The sequence below is a fragment of the Lithobates pipiens genome, unplaced genomic scaffold (assembly GCF_037356315.1).
Source record: "Lithobates pipiens isolate NorthernLeopardFrog02 unplaced genomic scaffold, aLitPip1_a1.2 Scaffold_22, whole genome shotgun sequence".
In the NCBI taxonomy this organism is placed as follows: Eukaryota; Metazoa; Chordata; class Amphibia; order Anura; family Ranidae; genus Lithobates; species Lithobates pipiens.
Window position 1 is genome coordinate 23,639,994 of NW_027507784.1, and position 20,272 is coordinate 23,660,265.

Consider the following 20,272-nt stretch of genomic DNA (forward strand, 5'->3'; position numbering starts at 1 on the left):
GATTAGCCACCTCATCTTCCCAGTTCAAAGCCTCTCTGATAGCCTTCACCAAGGGGGAAAGTAAGGCAAAGTCAAATCCCACACAGGGACTATCTTCCTCAGATTCACTGTCTGATGCAGCAGCTGAAGGGTGGCTTGTTAGAGAGGACTCCCAGATTTCTTGAACATGCGACTCCCTCACTGGTGACTGAGGTGACTCTGACTGAGGCACAGGAGCCTGACTGGCTCCGATCCCTCTGAGGGATTCTTTCACCACCTTTTCCACAAGAGATCTTAGTTGCTGGTCCGTATCTCCTCTCTCACTAGAGGCTTTGGAAAAGCAGAGGTCACACAGGGATTTCCCAGTAGGATCTTGCGACCTGCATCCCCAGCAGGTACTGACAACTGAAAGGCTGGAATGAGCCTTGGAGGAGCGAGATCGATCCTCACTATGGTGCCCAGATCTTGAGGGTGAGCCGTGATGTTTAGATTTAGAATATGAATGCCGGTGGTAAGATTTAGAAGAATCGCTTCCTCTGTGCGTTGAGCTGCGTTGCTGTTCTGATCTAGATGGGCTAAGACAGAGATAGAAGAGACATACAGATAAGGAAAGATAACAGACTGACTAGTACCAGACCCCCCCCCCCACTTCCCCCACAGACAGTACCTATTATGAGAGGGCTGGCCACATACAGGCGGAGGAGAGTCCATATCTCTAGGGGTTTCCATAATTGCTGCAGAGATATATAAGTAAGGCTGAAAGCGGCATACACACAGAAGGCTACCTCCACAGAAAAAATCCTGGACAAGGGGAAGTCACATAATAGCCTGCAAGCATTCCCAAAGCCTGCAGGCTATTTCCCATGTTTAAATAGGGCGCCTTAGTGACCTCATCACCGCGTCGTGAGCATCGTTACTGCACATGCGCGAATAGCGTCATTTTGCCACTATCACGAATACACGAACCAAGCCTCGTTCCTGTGCCGCACTCGCGCATGCACAGAACGAACGCACAAACGAAAAACTAGGAAGTGAGCGGCGGCTGGAACGCAGGCTAACCCAGCCGCCATGCCTGTAACCACATACATAGACACAGAAAAAACGAACGGAAAGGAAGGTAATAAGCAAGGAACAAACACAAACTGCTGCCATGAAAAAGAGTAACAATCGTATCGCTCCCGCGCGATCGTCTCCAGGCCAAAGGTAAGAAAAGACACACCGGACTTCTTAGGGCAAAATAGGTCACCTGCTTTTTAGCTGGGCTATCCGACCAGATGCGCAGCCTGCCTGCCAATGGCTAGGTTCCTGGCTTCCTCCAGCGCTTATATCCAATGTCCACTCCATACCCCGCTAGTAGCTAGGGCTTAGCGGAGTCATGCGACAATTCCATCCACAGTCGCTATTCGGCCAAACCAACAATGGAACCGTGTGGGAGCAATCTTCAGGTAGAAAGACCGTAATGGGTCCTACAGAGGAGGACAAAAAAAGAACAAGGCCATGGGCAAGGAGCAAAGGTTTATGGGAGTAGTGTCCTATAGGGTAGTGGAGGCGGGACTTAACCCACACGTTGCTGCCATAGAGTCTGTCAGGAAAATAGTTTTTCACACATTTTAGCTGTACTTTGTTGCTATTTGAGTTGTTTTACACAATACTATTATTATTATTATTATTATTATACACGATTTAGATAGCACCAACAGTTTACGCAGCGCTTTACAATGTATAGGGGGGAACGCAATTACAGTACAATACAAAAGGTACAGGAGGGCCCGACTCATAGAGCTTACATTCTAAAAGGAAGGGGGAGGTGGTACAAATGGTAATAGCTGCAGAGAATGATTTGAAAAGCAAAAGCATTCTTAACAATTTAAAGAGACAACAGCTTATTTATTTATTTTTTTTACATACAAAAAATGTTATATTTAAATACTTAAATTAATAAATCAAATCTAAATAGCAGTGGTTTTTTTTGTTGTTGTTGTTGTGTTTTGTTTTTCTTGCTGTCTTTGCATGTTTTGTGTGTTTAATTGGTTGATAATTGAGGGTTTTTATTCAATAGGGTATCATTAAACAATAACATCTAAATAGTAAAAAAAAAAAGTGTTTTTATTTTTTTCTTTGTCTTATTTCCTTTACATTGAAAAGCAAAAGCATTCTTAAAAATTTAAAGAGACAACAGTTTTTTTTTTGTTTTTTTTACATACAATTTTTTTTTATATTTAAATACTTAAATGAATAAATCAAATCTAAATAGCAGTGTTTTTTTTTTTTTTTTCTTGCTGTCTTTGCATGTTTTGTGTGTTTAATTGGTTGATAATTGAGGGTTTTTATTCAATAAGGTATCATTAAACAATAACATCTAAATAGTAAAAAAAAAGTGTTTTTTTTATTATTCTTTTGTCTTATTTTCTTTGCATGTTTGTGTGTGTAATTGGTAGAAATGTGAGTATTTTTTTTATTCAACGGGATATAAAAAAAATAAGTAAAATATAAATAGCCTACAAATGTTGTCCTTTTAATTTTCTTTGCATTTTGTGTGTGTGTGTGTGTGTGTGTGTGTTTGTGTACTTGGTTCATATTTGAGGGATTTTATTCAATAGAAAAAAAAATAAGATAATTGAGCAAAAAAGCAATATAGTCTGTATGCAGAATGAAGCTTATCCTTGCATCCTCACTTGATGAGGACGGGGTGTACAAATAACGGAAAATTGTATACTCACCTTTCGTAATTTTCCTTTCCTGACGCATCTTTATGGCAGCACACACTGGGTTGTGACTCCGCCCCCACAACCTGACAGGATTGGATTAGCTATAAATTTGAAGGGGAGACCCCCCGCTTCATTTTCTGTATATATTGTCACAAAGAAATAGGGTGGAAACTGTGTGCTGCCATGAAGATGCGCCAGGAAAGGAAAATTATGAAAGGTGAGTATACAATTTTCCGTTTTCCTGACGCCTTCATGGCAGCACACACTGGGAAATATCTGGCCAGTCGGGTGGGTGCAAGTAAAGATAAACTTTAATTCCTTATAATGCGGAAGAATTAGCTCTAATGATGGATCTACGGAAGTCAGTCATGGACAGGTGAGTCGAGTCCACCTTGTAGTGGGAAATAAAGGTATGCCTGGAGGACCAAAATGCTGCTCTGCATATTGTCTCTGGAGAGACCCTGCAATATGCTGCCCAGGAGGTAGCCACTGCCCTTGTTGAATGAGCCCTGATGCCCTCAGGAATCGCCAGGTACTGGGAGGAATATGCCTTCTTAATGGTTCTGACCAGCCAGGATGCAATGGTACGTGAGGAAGCCGCTTGCCTGCGTTTGGATCCATGAGGGATGAACAAGAGAGAATCTGTCCTTCTAAAAGAGGAGATAGCAGTTAAGTAGTTAATGATGGTTGTCCTCACATCTAGTGGGTGCGGATCTCCCTGATCATTAGAGAAGGATAGAAGAATGATGTCCTGGTTGTAGTGAAAGGAAGTAGCTACTTTGGGTATAAACCATTCTGAGGGTCTTAGCACCACTCTGTCGGGAAAGAGAACCAAATGAGTTTCCGAGATCATCAATGCTTGGATTTCTGACACCCTTTTTGCTGATGTAATTGCAATGAGGAAAGTTAGATTCAAAGTCAAGTCCCAAAGAGAGATTGTTTCAAATGGAATAATCGGAGGAGTAGATAGAGCATGGAGAACTATTGATAAATCCCATGATGGAAAGACTGGCTTCCTGGGAGGTTTGATCTTTAGATAGGCCCTCAGGAATTGGATTACTAAAGAATGGAATGCCCACTTCGTATCCATTTTGGCTGACAGGGCAGAATCTTGAACCTTGAGGGTACTTAGACTCAGACCTTTTCTGACCCCTGATTGGAGGAATTCCAGAATATGAGCAGGTTCTGGAGAAAAGCTATTTCATCCCTTTTGTTGAGTCATGGAGCAGAATCTTTCCCAAATTTTAGAATAAATGGTATTAGTTGTAACCTTCCTGGCTTGCATCAGAGTTGATATAACCTCCTGAGAGCAGCCCTGAGCTCTTAGTCTAGCCCTCTAAATCTTCAGGCCATCAGGTGCAACTTGATATAAAAGATCCGGAGTTATCGGAAGAGGAATAGGAGATTGCAGGTTGAGCTGTAAAAGTGTCGTGAACCATGGCCTCCTTGGCCACAGTGGAATAATTGCGATTACTGTCGCTGAGGACCTCCGGAGCCTGAACAGGAACCTGGACAGGAAATATATACCCCAACCTGAAGTTCCATGGATGACTCAGACAATCCACCCCCTCCGCCGATGGGAACGAACCTCTCGACAGGAATCTGAGGCACTTGGTATTCGTTGCAGTGGCTGCTAGGTCTATTTCTGGCATCCCCCTGACTTCCGCAAGGAGATAGAAGGTTTGAGGGTTCAAGGACCACTTGTTGTTGGATAAAGTTTCTTGACTTAGGTAGTCGGCTAATATGTTCTGTGTTGCTGGAACATACACTGCTTTTAAACTTGAAAGATGTATCTGAGCCCACTCTAAAATGGGCCGAATCTCCTCCATCAATGTGGCACTCCTGGTACCTCCCTGCCTCTGAATATAGGACACTGCCACTTTGTTGTCCATGCGGATAATCACATTCTTGCCTTTCAGGAGTGGTGCAAATGCTCTTAAGGTGTGGAAGGCTGCTCTGAGCTCCAGAATGTTCGAGACTAGGCCTAAGGCCTGAAAATGCTACTGCCCCTGGGCTGCCTGATCCTGAAAATTGGCTCCCCAACCTGTCTGGCAGGCATCCGAAGTGACTACTTCTGGGTCCGGAGGAACTATTGGTCTGTATCTCTAGAGATTGCTTTGGTGTGTCCACCACCATATCGACTGCTTCACCGATCTGGAGATAAAGATGGTCTGATGCATCAATACTCCATCCCACTGCCTGAGAAATAAGTTCTGCAGAGCTCTCGTGTGCCACTGCGACCATTGCACCATAGGTATGGTTGCGGACATGGACCCCAGTACACTCAGACAGGCTCTGGCTGGCAATTGATTTGTTGACAACAGTCTCTGCATTTTCCATATTAGAGGCTTGACCTTCTCCTGCGGGAGCTGTATACTGTTCAACCTGGTGTCTAGATCTGCCCCCAGAAAGACAATTTTCTGTGTAGGATGTAAACTGCTCTTTCTCCAGTTGATTATCCACCCAAACTTCTGAAGCATTGTAAGGAGAATCTCCCATTGGTGAATCAGAGTTTCCTGTTATACTGCTAAAAGCAGGATGTCGTCTAGGTAATGGTGGACTCGTAATCCCTTTTCTCTGAGAAAAGCCACTAGTGGTAACAGAACTTTGGTGAGCATCCTGGGGGCAGAGATGCCGAATGGGAGACACCGGAATTGGAAATTATTCTGTTTTATGGCGAATCACAGAAACTTTTGAAGAGCCGGATGAACTGACGCAAGTCGCCTGTCTTCTTTTTCACCAGAAACAGGGGGGAATAGAAGCCCCTCCCTTTTTGGTATGATGGGACCTCCAGAATTGCTCCCTTCTGTTTCAACTCTGTTATGTACTTCACTAACAGATTTCTTTTGGATAGTGAGGATGGAAGTTTGGTTGTCCAGAAGTGATTTGGAGGGAATCCGTTTTTGAATTTCCATCTGTGACCAAATTTGGTTGTTGATAACGTTCATAAGTCCTTTATGTGGTTTGACCAAATTTTGAAGACGTTTTTCAGCCTGGCGCCCACCTGAGCCGGGTGGGCGGGCACATTTTCAAAGTGATTTCTGCTGTTCCCCAGCCGGGGAAGCCTTGGACTTCTGTATCCTGAGAAAGGAAGGTTTTATGTTCTTCCAGTCCCTTCTAAACTCCCTACCCGGACGGTAGGATCTGGATTCCCTGTATTTGTCTGGAAGATTACATTTGAAAGCTGGTCCTTTTTGTGTTCTGGGTCTTCTATCGGAAGGAATCAGACATGATTTCCCTCCTGTTACCTTGGAGATGGCCGAATCTAGCTCGGCACCGAACAGGTTCGAACCATCATACGGAATCCTGCACCAATTCGTTTTGGAAGCTGCATCTGCCATCCATGGTTTTAGCCATAGAGCCCTTCTTGCCGTTACTGAAGCCAGCATTGACCTGGCTGAAGACCTTATAATATCTACCGAGGCCTCCGCCACGAAATCTCCTGCTAGTCTGATTTCCTGCAGAGAAGATATTATTTTCCCCATCTCTACGCCATCCTGAAGGTCTTTCTCTATTCTGGATGTCCATCCCGAGATGGCTTTGGCCACTGCCGCTGTGGTAATTGCTGGTCTACAAGCTTCCCCAGCCGTGGAATATGCTGTCTTCAATTCCAAATCCATCTTTTGATCAAGTACATCCTGAAAAGAGACCGCATCCTCGATCGGTAATGTAACGTGACGGGCAAGACGAATTAAAGAAGAGTTGACGATGGGAGCATTAATTAAGGATTTCACTTTTGCTTCCTTTAAGGGGTACATTTTTACCAATCTATTAGTAAGACTAGACCTCTTATCCGATCTCACCCATTCGTCCTTAATGAGATCCTCGAGTTCCTCAATGAAAGGAAATGACTCCGGATTTCTTTTCAAATTTGGAAAATAGTTCCGCACTTTTGGGGGATTTGTTGTGTCTTCTTGCCAGCCAATTGCCTCTTTGACGGATTTTGCAAAGGGTTCCACTAGAGAAAAGATGAAGCCGGCTGACATTTCCTGACCCTTACCCTCAGAGGAAGATTCTGATGCCTGAGTGAGGTGGGGGTCCACTGAAGATGTGCTGGGAACCGCTCTATCTAAAGCTGGTGTTGCTATCTCCAGTAATGACTCTCGTACTGACTCCCTTATGAGGTCTGTAGCTATCCTTGCATCCGCTTCCTTCTCTCTGGTAGCCTCATTGAAACAGGAACGACTTGCAAGCTTATCTGGCAAAGCTGGAGCACCGCAAACCCAGCAAGCATTTACTGCAGGTCGGGTATGGCGGCTTTGACGGTGCGAGGAAGGAGACCTCCTGTGACCTGACCGGCTATGGCTTGAGTGGCTATGCCATGAATGGCTATGCCTTCGGTGACGTGAAGGAGATCTTGAGCGGCTTCTGCGAGATCTTCTACTTGGGTTATGGCTAGACCTTCTTCCATGCCTGGAACTTGTGGTTCTTGATTTAGCCAGGCTGCCAAAAGAGAAAGGCAGCACTAAGCATCTGCCACTCATTTTTCCATCTCCCCTTCAGTACCTACCTATATCCGGCATAGCCTCTTACCTAACTTCCTAATGGTGGTCTGCGTGGGCAGTGGACTCCATAAGGAAAAAATACAACACAGTCTAGAAAATATAAGAAAGAATAAATAAGTAGGAGGCGATCGCCAATTCCAAATCCATCCAGTGTGTGCTGTTTGAAAAAATACATTTTTAACTGCATATAAGCAGAGGAAAGGAAGGCAAAGGAAAAAAAAAGGGAGGTCCACTGCAAACGAAAAGCTTCTTTAAAGCTTGTTTATATGCCAAAGACTAGATGCCCCTTGAGACTACCAGAGCAGGCACTCCCTCCATAGCATAGAAGCTCCTTTAGAGACTGTACAGGAGGGACTTCCAAACAGGAGAGGCTTGAACCTGCTGGTGCGAAAGGCGGCAAGAGGCTGTAACAGGAGAAACCGTGTCCGTCCAACCTGTCAGGTGAGGATAAAAAAGAAAACGCAGTGGGGGGTCTCCCCTTCAAATTTATAGCTAATCCAATCCTGTCAGGTTGTGGGGGCAGAGTCACAACCCAGTGTGTGCTGCCATGAAGGCGTCAGGAAAGTTATGTAGCACCCTCCTCGATTGGCTGATAGTTGGGTTAGGTAAGTACATTTCCTGTAATCAGTTGAACAACGTGTGATTATTTTGGGCTGTTCTGTGTGTTACTGATTGCAGATTTGACTGCTCCCCTCCCCCCTGCCTTCTGGAGGGTTCTGGAATGTAGTAGGCTGGGAGAGTCAAAAAAAGCAGCCTGAGTATTTATGTGGTCTTAGCCAATCCCTGGAGGAGTGTGCCCAGTAGGTGTCTAGGGAGTGCATAAATAGCCCGTGGCTTGGACCAGAAGGGTTCTTGTCCAGGAGCAGAGGTGTCCAACATGAAGGACTGCTGCCCTTCTGGGCAGTTCAGGTGTGCTTCTACATTTGTTCATCAAGGTCCCAGATGTGTTAGCTTGAGGAGGGGGAGGGAGGGGCAGGGTTGCCACCTTTTCTTCAAGTCAAACCCAAACACTTTAGCGGCACACAGAATTTTTTTTTTTTAAAGTATAAACCAGGGATCTGCAATTAGCGGACCTCCAGCTGTTGCAAAACAACAAATCCCATCATGCCTCTGCCTCTGGGTGTCATGCTTGTGGCTTTCAGAGTCTTGCTATGCCTCATGGGAATTGTAGTTCTGCAACAGCTGGAGGTCCGCTAATTGCATATCCCTGATATAAACTATACATATATATGATATTAAATAACATTTCTAATCATATAAAGTTAATAACAAGAGTTCCCTTTTACATCAGTGTCCACAGAGTTCCCCTTTTTACATCTGAACTCGCAGAGTTCCCTTTCACTGTAAGGGGGGACTCTGCAGACTCTGATGTAAGGGAGAACTCTGGGGCCTCTAACATAAGGGATGCTCTGGAAACCCTGATTAAGCACTTCAGCCTCGGACCAATTTTCAGCCTAAGGACCAGAGGTCTTTTTACAATTTCGCACTGCACTGCTTTAACTGGTAATTGCGCGGTCATGCAATGTTGTACTCAAACAAAATTTGCGTACTTTTCTTCCCACAAATAGAGCTTTCTTTTGATGGTATTTGATTGCCTCTGCGATTTTTATTTTTTGCGATATAAATGCAAAAATTTTGAGAAAAAAAGATATTTTCTACTTTTTGTTATCAGAAAAATCGAATAAACTAAATTTTAGTCATACATTTAGGGAAAAATGTATTCAGCCACATGTCTTTAGTAAAAAAAATGTCAATAAGTGTATATTTATTGGTTTGCGCAAAAGTTATAGCGTCTACAAATTAGAGTACATTTTCTGGAATTTACACAGCTTTTAATTTATGACTGCCTATCTCATTTCTTGAGGTGCTAAAATGGCAGGGCAGTACAAACCCCCCCAAATGACCCCATTTTGGAAAGTAGACACCCCAAGGAAATTTCTGAGGGGCATGTTGAGCCCATTGAATATTTTTTTTTGTCCCAAGTGATTGAATAATGACAAAAAAAAAAAAAAAGTTTACAAAAAGTTGTCACTAAATGATATATTGCTCACACATGCCATAGTTATATGTGGAATTGCACCCCAAAATATATTCTGCTGCTTCTCCTACGTGGGACTTTTTGGGAGTCTAGCCGCGTACGGCACCCCAAAAACCAATCACTGCCTTCAGGATTTCTAAGGGTGCAAATTTTTGATTTCACTCCTCACTACCTATCACAGTTTAGAAGGCCATAAAATGCCAAAATAGCACAAACCCCCCCAAATAACCCCATTTTGGAAAGTAGACACTCCAAGCTATTTACTGAGAGGCATGTTGAGTCCATGAAATATTTTATATTTTGCCATAAGTTGCAGGAATATTACAATTTTTTTTTTTTTTTTTGCACAAAGTTGTCACTAAATGATATATTGCTCACACATGCTATGGGCATAAGTGAAACTACACCCCAAAATAAATTCTGCTGCTTCTCCCGAGTACGGGGATACCACATATGGGGGACTTTTTGGGAGCTTAGCCACATACGGGACCCTGAAAACCAAGCACTGCCTTCCGGATTTAAATATAAAACGCTACCAAAAAAAACTGTTAGCGATCGCAGGGATCAGGCCTGACTCTGCGAACTCTGCAGTTATGTGTTTAGTGTTTTGTAAGTGACAGTGAACAATGCATTTTTTTGGAACCCTAAACTGCTGGGGATGCTAGTATAGATCAGATCAGATATTGATCTGTTCAGATTCTATACCACTACGGGAGGTTTATGCTTTGCGTGTGGGTGTTAGCGGCACTGGCACTAACCTAGCACTGCCTGGGGCGACGCAGACCCTGACCCTAAAACCTAATTGATATCACCTGCCGGGTAAACAGGGGGTTAAACGTTTATTGGGTAATAAATGGCGGGTGCCCTGATGCTAAAAAAAGCAAACTAGCCAGAGTCACCCGTAACACTTATACGGTGATCACTGGTGAAAGGGTTAACTAGGGGCAATCAGGGGGTTCAAATTGTTTATTAGGTAGTATATGGGGGTCCCTGGCGCTATATAAAAACCTGACGGGGAACCTAAATAACTAACTGGCTAATCAGCGTCACCAGTGACACTTATACTGTGATCGCTGGTGAAAGCGTTAACTAGGGGCAATCAGGGGGTTAAAACCATTATTGAGTAGTATATCAGCGTACCTAGCACTATAAAAACCTTGCGGTGAACCTAAAAAAATAACTAGCTACCTAGTGGCACTAACGCAGTGATCAGACAAATGATCGCTTAGTGACACTGGCAAAAGGGGGTGAAAGGGTTAACTCTAGGGGCAATCAGGGGGTTAAACCTTTATTGGGGGGTGGTAGGGGGCTACCCTGGACCTAACACTAACTGCCCTGACAGTTTTTACTTTTACAACTGACACTGAATGCAGTGATCAGTAAATAAATGATCACTGCAATCAGTGACACTGTGACTGGGGGGGGTGTGTGCCTGTGTGTGCCTACATGTCAGTGTAGTGTTGGTGCACTTACTTTCTGTCTTCTCCTCGTAGTCCGGTCAATAAGACCGCCCGAGGAGAATGACATCACTTCCTCCCTGCCTGTGTTTACTATACACAGTGGGAGGAAGCTTCTCATTCGCCAGGAGCGATCAAGAGGGGATGGCCAGAAACCAACAGCCATCCCCTCATCCCGGATCGCTCCTGAAGCGAAACGGACTGCCGCATCCAGCGGGAGGGGGTCCGATCGGACCCCCCACCTGCTGGAAGGCAAGCACGTACATGTACGTGCTTGTGCCTGTACATGCCATTGTGATGACGTACAATGGCATGAAGCGGTCCTTAAGTGGTTAAAGGGGGAACGCTGAGAACTCTGATGTACGAAGAAGACTCTGATGTAAAAGGCAGAACACTGTGGCCTGTAAAGGGGAACTCTGATGTAAGGGGTGCTCTGAGAACCCTAATTCCCCTTAGTGTACTTACTTAGAGGCAGGAGACACAAGGGGGGAGACTTCAGTAACAGACAGGGATGGATGAGAAGCTCACTCACCCCTTGACAGTCAGCACCTCTCATGCAGATGTATCTGAGGCTGCTGGACTTCAAATTTACAGCCCCAACTTTCCTTTTCTGAGGCACAGAGCTGGGAATTGGAGTGTGGGCAGACACAGAAGGGAAGGGGTGGGTGGAAGAGGAATAGATCCATCCCTCTCTCCTCTCCTGTCTGTGTGTGAATGGAGGTGATTGTTAGTGCTGGTTTTGGGCATTGTGAAAGAGAGTGTAACAGACACTCTAAGCTTAGAAAACTGCAGCCAGCAACCCTGCTGGGAAGCCATAGTCCAGTCTGAAAAATGTGTCTGGGTTTCAGGCAGTCTGAAACCTGGACGCACGATTCCAAACCCGAACTGTCCGGGTGAATCCCGGACAGGTGGCAACCCTAGGGAGGGGGCTATCCTACTTAACTTTTTTGGAATCGATTGAGAGATTCTACTGGGGATCTGGTCTGGAACATTTCAAGAAATGTCTGTTCTTATACTGAAAGGAGGCCTTCAAGTATCCAGGGACATTTGTGAATACAGACACGTGTGAGAGATCCTAGTGACTGTGTGCTGCTACTACAGGCGGTCCCCGGGTTACAAACAAGACAGGGACTGTGGGTTGTTCTTATGTAGAATCTGTTTGTAATTTGGAACAGGTACATTTTGCAAGTGTAGCTCCAGCCAAAAAATGTATTTTTAAGCTTTTTGGAAAACACGGGGAAGGGTTATCACCCCTGTAACATTTGTTTTGCTGTCTGTGCCCCTGTACAGAAGATTTTGCCTCACTTTATAGTTAATATTCCTTTCTATTTTGGACATATTTGTTACTTGGACAGTCATATCTATACTTCCTCACATCATCCCCCATAATATCCACACTTCCACCTTCTTTTAATTCTGAGTTGAAGATGCCGTGCGCCAGGTCTATAGCGGCGCACTGATCGCGGCCACCCGTGTGCCGGCAACATGATAGTAAATGTGTTACAGGCGCAAAAGCTTTGTGAACACAAAAACGGCCGTTGTGCGTCGGCGTGCCCCGCTACTCATAGCGCAAATGCTTTGTAAATCAGCCCCACTGTTGTCTAATTCTTGATTAACCACTTCCCGACTGCCGCACGACGATGTACGTCGACAGAATGGCACGGGCAGGCATATGGGCGTACATTTACGTTCCTGCCTTCCCGCGGGTGGGGGGCCCGATCGGGCCCCCCCCCGGTGCCTGCGGCGGTCGGTAATCGTTCGGGAGCGATCCGGGATGAGGGGGCGGCCATTCATTCATGGCCACCCCCTCGCGATCGCTCCCGACGAATGGAAATGCTCGGTGACATCACTTCCTCTCCTGTAATGTAAACACAGGCAGAGGAAGTGATGTAATCTCTCCTCGTGTCGGTCTTTTTCATTCCGGCACCGAGGAGAGAGGATCGGTGAGTTGCACCCAACACTACACTTACAGTAGAACACGCCAGGCACACTTTTCACCCCCCCCCCCCCCCGATCACCCCCCAATCACCCCCCAATCACCCCTGCCCCCCCAGTCACAGTGACACAAATTGCATTTTTTTTTTGCATTGGTGTCATTTGTGACTGTAATAACTGTTAGGGCAGTTAGGGTTAGCCCCCTTTAGCTCTAGGGTGCCCCCCTAACCCCCCCAATAAAGGTTTAACCCCGTGATCACCCCCCGTCGCCAGTGTCACTAATAAGCGATCGTTTTTCTGATCGCTGTATTAGTGTCACAGGTGACGCTAGTTAGGCAGGTAAGTATTTAGGTTCGCAGCAGCTTTTTATAGCGTCAGGGACCCCCATATACTACCGCATAGCCCCCTGATTGCCCCCCAGTTAACCCTTTCACCAGTGATCACCATATAACTGTTACAGGTGACGCTGGTTGGTTAGTTATTTTTTTTTTGTTTCAGGGCACCCGCCATTTATTACCTAATAAAGGATTAACCCCCTGATCACCCGGCGGGTGATATAAGTTTGAGGGTCAGATAAGGTCTGCGTCGCCCCAGCGTCAGGTTAGTGCCAGTACCGCTAACACCCACGCGCAAAGCATACACCTCCCTTAGTAATATAGTATCTGATCAGATCTATATTAGCGTTGCCAGCATTTTAGGTTTCCCAAAACGCATTGTTAGCGGGATCAGCCCAGATACCTGCTAGCACCTGCGTTTAGCCCCTCCGCCCAGCCCAGCCCACCCAAGTGTAGTATCGATCGATCACTGTCACTTAAAAAACACAACACACATAACTGCAGCGTTCGCAGAGTCAGGCTTGATCCCTGCGATCGCTAACAGTTTTTTTTGTAGCGTTTTGAAGCAGTCGCTGACAGGCTAGGTGCTTTTTTACCTGTGAGTCTCACTAGTGTACCCCTAAATTTAGAGCCCAAAATGGCAAAGCGAAGGTACACTAGTGAAGAGGCCTACACGTTTCTGAGCATGACAGATAGTGAAGAGGACGTCACTCATCTGTCAGATTCAGGCTCAGAATACGATCCTGTAGAGGACAGCGGCTCCATGACAGATAGCTCTGACGACGGAGATGAGGCCGCTGTTAAGGACAGGTGTGCCCGATCCCGAATGTATTCTGTTGTTGAGGTGCAGGAACCGCAGGTCACTCGTATGGAGCAGAGACGTACTAGAGCCGCTCATCCTTCTGGTGAACTGGCAAGCACCAGCGGCCTAGTACACCCTGGACCTACATCCAGCACTGCAGTAACACGTGGTGACGTGGCGAGTCCCATAAGTGCAGTTCAAGCTGGCGAGGTGGCAAGCACAAGTAGTGTCCCGCTGCCACCAAGAAGAAGACAAAGACAGGCCCGTTGTACCCATAGTGCCCTTCCTGCAGAATTCGCCAATCCTATTTGGGTGCCCACATCTTCTGCAGAACCCGTACTTCCCCCATTCACTGGCCAACCTGGCATTAACGTGGAAACAGTTGATTTTACGACACTTGACTTTTACTCACTGTTTTTCACCGAAGATCTCTATAGATCTATTGTGGACCAAACCAATTTGTACGCTGGTCAACACATCGCCACTATTCCCCAGTCCGCCCTTGCCAAACAATGGAAACCAGTTACGGTTTCCGAATTTAAAATCTTTCTGGGCTTCTCCCTCAACATGGGTCATAACCAAAAAGAGTGAGTTGCGGTCACACTGGTCCACTGACCCAATTCACCATATGCGCGTGTTCTCTGCTTCCATGTCCAGGGCACGATACGAGATGATTTTGCGGTTCATGCACTTCAGCGACAATGAACTCTGTCGTCCTCGTGGAGACCCTGAATATGATCGGCTCTACAAAATTCGGCCCCTCATAAACCACTTCAACCAACGTTTTGCAGACTTGTTTACTCCCCATCAAGTTGTCTGCGTTGATGAGTCCCTGATTACGTTTTCTGGTCGCTTGTCATTCAAACAATACGTCCCCAACAAGCGTTCCAGATACGGGGTCAAGATGTATAAGCTCTGTGACAGGGCCACAGGCTATACACGTAGTTTTATGGTTTATGAGGGTAAAGATAGTCACGTAGAGCCGGAGAACTGCAAGAACTGCAACTGCGAGTCACGTAGAGCCGGAAGCATTGGCAAGATAGTGTGGGACATGGTGTCACCCTTATTTGGAAAGGGGTACCACTTGTACGTGGACAATTATTACACAAGCGTGCCACTATTTAGTCGCTTGTTTGATCAGCAGATTGGAGCATGTGGCACCGTGCGACCTAATCGCCGGGGCTTTCCCCAGCGGCTTGTAGAGTCCCGTCTTAGGCTGGGGGAGAGAGCCTGCTTGCGCAGTAATAATTTGCTCGCTATGAAGTGGAGGGATAATAAGAATGTTTTTGTTCTTACCTCCCTTCATGCAGACACGACGGTCCAAATTCCTACGGCGACTGGTATTGTGGAGAAACCCCTCTGTGTCCACAAATATAACCTTAACATGGGAGGGGTGGACCTCAATGACCAGTTGTTGGCGCCGTATCTAGTTGCCCGTAAGGCCAGACGCTGGTACAAAAAAGTGTCTGTTTATTTATTCCAATTGGCTATACTGAATGCTTATGTAATACACAAAGCTTCAGGACGGACTGGATCCTTCCTTAAATTCCAGGAGGATATCGTCAGAGCCCTTCTGTATCCAGGCGGTGCTCCACCTCACCTTCCCCTACCAGATGCAGTAAGCCGGCTGCATGAGAGGCATTATTCTTATGTCATCCCGAGTACCCCTACCCAACGAGCCCCCCAAAGAAAATGTCGTGTCTGCAGAAAGCGCGGATATAGGCGTGACACCCGTCATTATTGTCCCCGCTGTCCTGACAATCCTGGTCTTTGCATTGGTGAATGTTTTGAACGCTACCATTCACTAGTTGAGTATTAGCGTAGGGTACAGCATTGCACAGGCTAGGCACACGTTCACAGGGTCTCCCAAGATGCCATCGCATTTTGAGAGACCCAAACCGCTGGAACCGTTACAACAGAAGTGTTAAAGTTACATAAAAAAGTGTTTAAAAAAAAAAAAAAAGTAAAAAAAACAAAAAACCAAAAAAAATATAAAATAAAAAAAACAAAAATAGTTGTCGTTTTATTGTTCTCTCTCTCTCTATTCTCTCTCTATTGTTCTGCTCCTTTGTACTGTATTCTATTCTGCAATGTTTTATTGTTAACCATTTTTTGTTTTCAGGTACGCCATTCAGCTGTAGCGCGGATTTATTTATCTTGACAGCAACAGCGTTTGCTCCCACGATACGTAAAGCCACGACTCCAGCGCTGTCGGAGGTGATTTCACCACCACAGTTAAAAAAGAGCATATATGCCGAAGCATGGGGGCATAAGGGGTGGAGGAGCGATTTTGCTCCTAATGCCGCGTACATACAGTCAAAATTCCGACGGAGAGCTTGCCCGTGGAAAAGTTTGAATGTATGTACGCGGCATAACTTTTTTGCGGGAGGATGCCCCCATGCTTCGGCATATATATATTTTAGGCACAGATTGTGTTAAATGTGTTATTTTTTGCTATTTTTTTTGTATTTGCTTTGCAGGTATGGTAAGTCCTACTGTTATACTGTAATGTTACTTTGTTTTATTGTTAACCATCATTTGCTTAGCAGGTACGCCATTCTGCTGCAGAGCGGATTTATTTATCTTGACAGCAACAGCGTTTGCTCCCACGATACGTAAAGCCGCAACTCCAGCACTGTCGGAGGTGATTTCACCACCACAGTTAAAAAAGAGCATATATGCCGAAGCATGGGGGCAGAAGGGGTGGAGGAGCGATCTGCTCCTACCTTTTGCGGGAGGATGCCCCCATGCTTCGGCATATATAAATGGTGCATGTATGCCCACCATTAAAAGTGGGTGGATGAAGGGTGGTATCTAATGGTGGGCATACCCACCGATCAATATTTTTTTTTCGTTCAGCCCACAGGCTGCATGAAAAAAAAATTACAATATATGCCCAACCAGTTCCAGCAACATACTGGTATGTTGCGGGACTTTGAGTGCTTATACCAGAATGATGCCTGCAGGTTTAGGTATCATCTTGGTATCATTCTTTTCAGCCAGCGGTCGGCTTTTATGTAAAAGCAATCCTAGCGGCTAATTAGCCTCTAGACTACTTTTACAAGCAGTGGGAGGGAAATAGCTTGGGGTGTCTACTTTCCAAAATGGGGTCATTTTGGGGGGTTTGTGCTATTTTGGCATTTTATGGCCTTCAAAACTGTGATAGGTAGTGAGGTGTGAAATCAAAAATTTACACCCTTAGAAATCCTGAAGGCGGTTCTTGGTTTTCGGGGCCCCGTACGCGACTAGGCTCCCAAAAAGTCCCACACATGTGGTATCCCCGTACTCAGGAGACGCAGCAGAATTTATTTTGGGGTGTCATTTCACATATGCCCATAGCATGTGTGAGCAATATATCATTTAGTGACAACTTTGTGAAAAAAAAAAAAAGTTTGTAATTTTCCCGCAACTTGTGGCAAAATATAAAATATTCCATGGACTCAACATGCCTCTTAGCAAATAGCTTGGGGTGTCTACTTTCTAAAATGGGGTCATTTGTGGGGGTTTTGTGCCATCTTGGCATTTTATGGCCTTCAAAACTGTAATAGGTAGTGAGGCGTGAAATTAAAAATTTACGCCCTTAGAAAGCCTGAAGGCGGTGCTTGGTTTTCGGGGCCCCGTACGCGGCTAGGCTCCCAAAAAATCCCACACATGTGGTATCCCCGTACTCAGGAGAAGCAGCAGAATTTATTTTGGGGTGTAATTTCACATATGCCCATAGCATGTGTGAGCAATATATCATTTAGTGACAACTTTGTGAAAAATTTATAAAGTTTGTAATTTTCCCGCAACTTGTGGCAAAATATAAAATATTCCATGGACTCAACATGCCTCTCAGCAAATAGCTTGGGGTGTCTACTTTCTAAAATGGGATAATTTGTGGGGGTTTTGTGCCATCTTGGCATTTTATGGCCTTCAAAACTGTGATAGGTAGTGAGGAGTGAAATTACAAATGTATGCCCTTAGAAATCCTGAAGGCGGTGCTTGGCTTTCGGGGCCCCGTACGCGGTTAGGCTTCCAAAAAGTCGACCACATGTGGTATCTCCGTACTCAGGAGAAGCAGCAGAATTTATTTTGGGGTGTCATTTCACATATGCCCATGGCATGTGTGAGCAAAATATCATTTAGTGACAACTTTGTGTAAAAAAAAAAAAAAAAAAAAAATTTTTTGTCATTATTCAATCGCTTGCGGCAAAAAAATAAAATATTCAATGGGCTCAACATGCCACTTATCAATTTCCTTAGGGTGTCTACTTTCCAAAATGGGGTCATTTGGGGAGGTTTTGTACTGCCCTGCCATTTTAGCACCTCAAGAAATGAGATAGGCAGTCATAAACTAAAAGCTGCGTAAATTCCAGAAAACGTACCTTAGTTTGTAGATGTGACAACTTTTGCGCAAACCAATAAATATACAGTTATTGACTTTTTTTTTACCAAAGACATGTGGCTGAATAAATTTTGGCCTAAATGTATGACTAAAATTGAGTTTATTGGATTTTTCTAATAACAAAAAGTAGAAAATATCATTTTTTTTTCAAAATTTGCGGTCTTTTTACGTTTATATCGCAAAAAATAAAAATCGCAGAGTCAGTCAAATACCTTTAAAAGAAAGCTCTATTTGTGGGAAGAAAAGGACGCAAATTTCGTTTGGGTACAACATTGCATGACCGCGCAATTACCAGTTAAAGCAGCGCAGTGCCAAAGTGTAAAAAGACCTCTGGTCATTGACCAGCAAAATGGTCCGGTCTGAAAGTGGTTAAAGGTCTCTGAACTTACTACTTACTACTTACCACTTACTACTGGATGTAGTACCACCACGCTACCATCTCTTTTTATACCTGTAATGCCCTGTACACGCGGTCGGAAATTCCGACGGAAAAGGTCCGATCGGATTATATTGTCGTGCGTGGGCTCTATCCGACTTTTTTCCGTTGGAAATTCCGCCGGAAAAAATTTCAGAGCAGGATCTCAAATTTTCCAACAAAAAAAATCCAATCTGACAGCAGCGGTCTCTTAATTTATTCTCAGCATGCGTGGAACTTTGTTCGTCGGAATTGTCTACACGCGATCGGAATTTAAACGATCGGTAAATTTTAGATCCAGCTCTCAAACTTTGTGTGTCGAAAATTCCAACGGAAAAAGTCAGATGGAGCCCACACACGATCAGATTTTCCAACAACGCGATCCAACCGCACAAATTCCAACCATGTGTACAGGGCATGATGCCTTGTACACACGGTCTGACATTCCGACCACAAAATCCCTTCGTATTTTTTCCCGACGGATTTTGTCCGCAACTGGTGTTGCATACATACACGGTTGGACAAAGTTGTCAGAAAATCCGATTGTTCGGAACAAGGTGACGTTGCTTGCCTACGATGGGACAATGTAGAGGCTAATAGCCAATAGCTTTGAACTCGTAATTTGATCTGAGCATGCGTATCATCTATCTATCTATCTATCTATCTATCTATCTATCTATCTATCTATCTATCTATCTATCTATCTATCTATCTGTCTGTCTGTCTGTCTGTCTGTCTGTCTGTCTATCTATCTATCTATCTATCTATCTATCTATCTATCTATCTCTATGTATATTATCTATCTATCTATCTATCTATCTATCTCTATGTATATTATCTATCTATCTATCTATTTAGTATCTATCTATCTATCTATCTATCTATCTATCTATCTATTTAGTATCTATCTATCTATCTATCTATCTATCTATCTATCTATCTATCTATCTATCTATCTATCTATCTATCTATCTATCTATCTATCTATCTATCTATCTATCTGTCTGTCTGTCTGTCTGTCTGTCTGTCTGTCTATCTATCTATCTATCTATCTATCTATCTATCTATCTATCTCTATGTATATTATCTATCTATCTATCTATCTATCTATCTCTATGTATATTATCTATCTATCTATCTATTTAGTATCTATCTATCTATCTATCTATCTATCTATCTATCTATTTAGTATCTATCTATCTATCTATCTATCTATCTATCTATCTATCTATCTATCTATCTATCTATCTATCTATCTATCTATCTGTCTGTCTGTCTGTCTGTCTGTCTGTCTATCTATCTATCTATCTATCTATCTATCTATCTATCTATCTCTATGTATATTATCTATCTATCTATCTATTTAGTATCTATCTATCTATCTATCTATCTATCTATCTATCTATCTATTTAGTATCTATCTATCTATCTATCTATCTATCTATCTATCTATCTATCTGTCTGTCTGTCTGTCTGTCTATCTATCTATCTATCTATCTATCTATCTATCTATCTCTATGTATATTATCTATCTATCTATCTATCTATTTAGTATCTATCTATCTATCTATCTATCTATCTATCTATCTATCTATTTAGTATCTATCTATCTATCTATCTATCTATCTATTTAGTATCTATCTATCTATCTATCTATCTATCTATCTATCTATCTATCTATCTATTTAGTATCTATCTATCTATCTATCTA

At 44.0% G+C, this 20,272-nt stretch overlaps 1 protein-coding gene across 1 annotated transcript in view; it reads right to left on the reverse strand.

Moving 5' to 3' along the window:
- LOC143925629 (uncharacterized) overlaps window positions 1-20,272 on the reverse strand; it is a 197,101-nt gene that overhangs the window by 143,587 nt on the left and 33,242 nt on the right. Inside the window, exons 6-8 of the mRNA XM_077450096.1 lie at window positions 6,984-7,130; window positions 5,936-6,894; window positions 4,051-4,195 (exon numbers count right to left, since the gene is read on the reverse strand). Coding sequence (XP_077306222.1) covers window positions 4,051-4,195; window positions 5,936-6,894; window positions 6,984-7,130 — 1,251 coding nt within the window. The remainder of the gene's footprint in view (window positions 1-4,050; window positions 4,196-5,935; window positions 6,895-6,983; window positions 7,131-20,272) is intronic.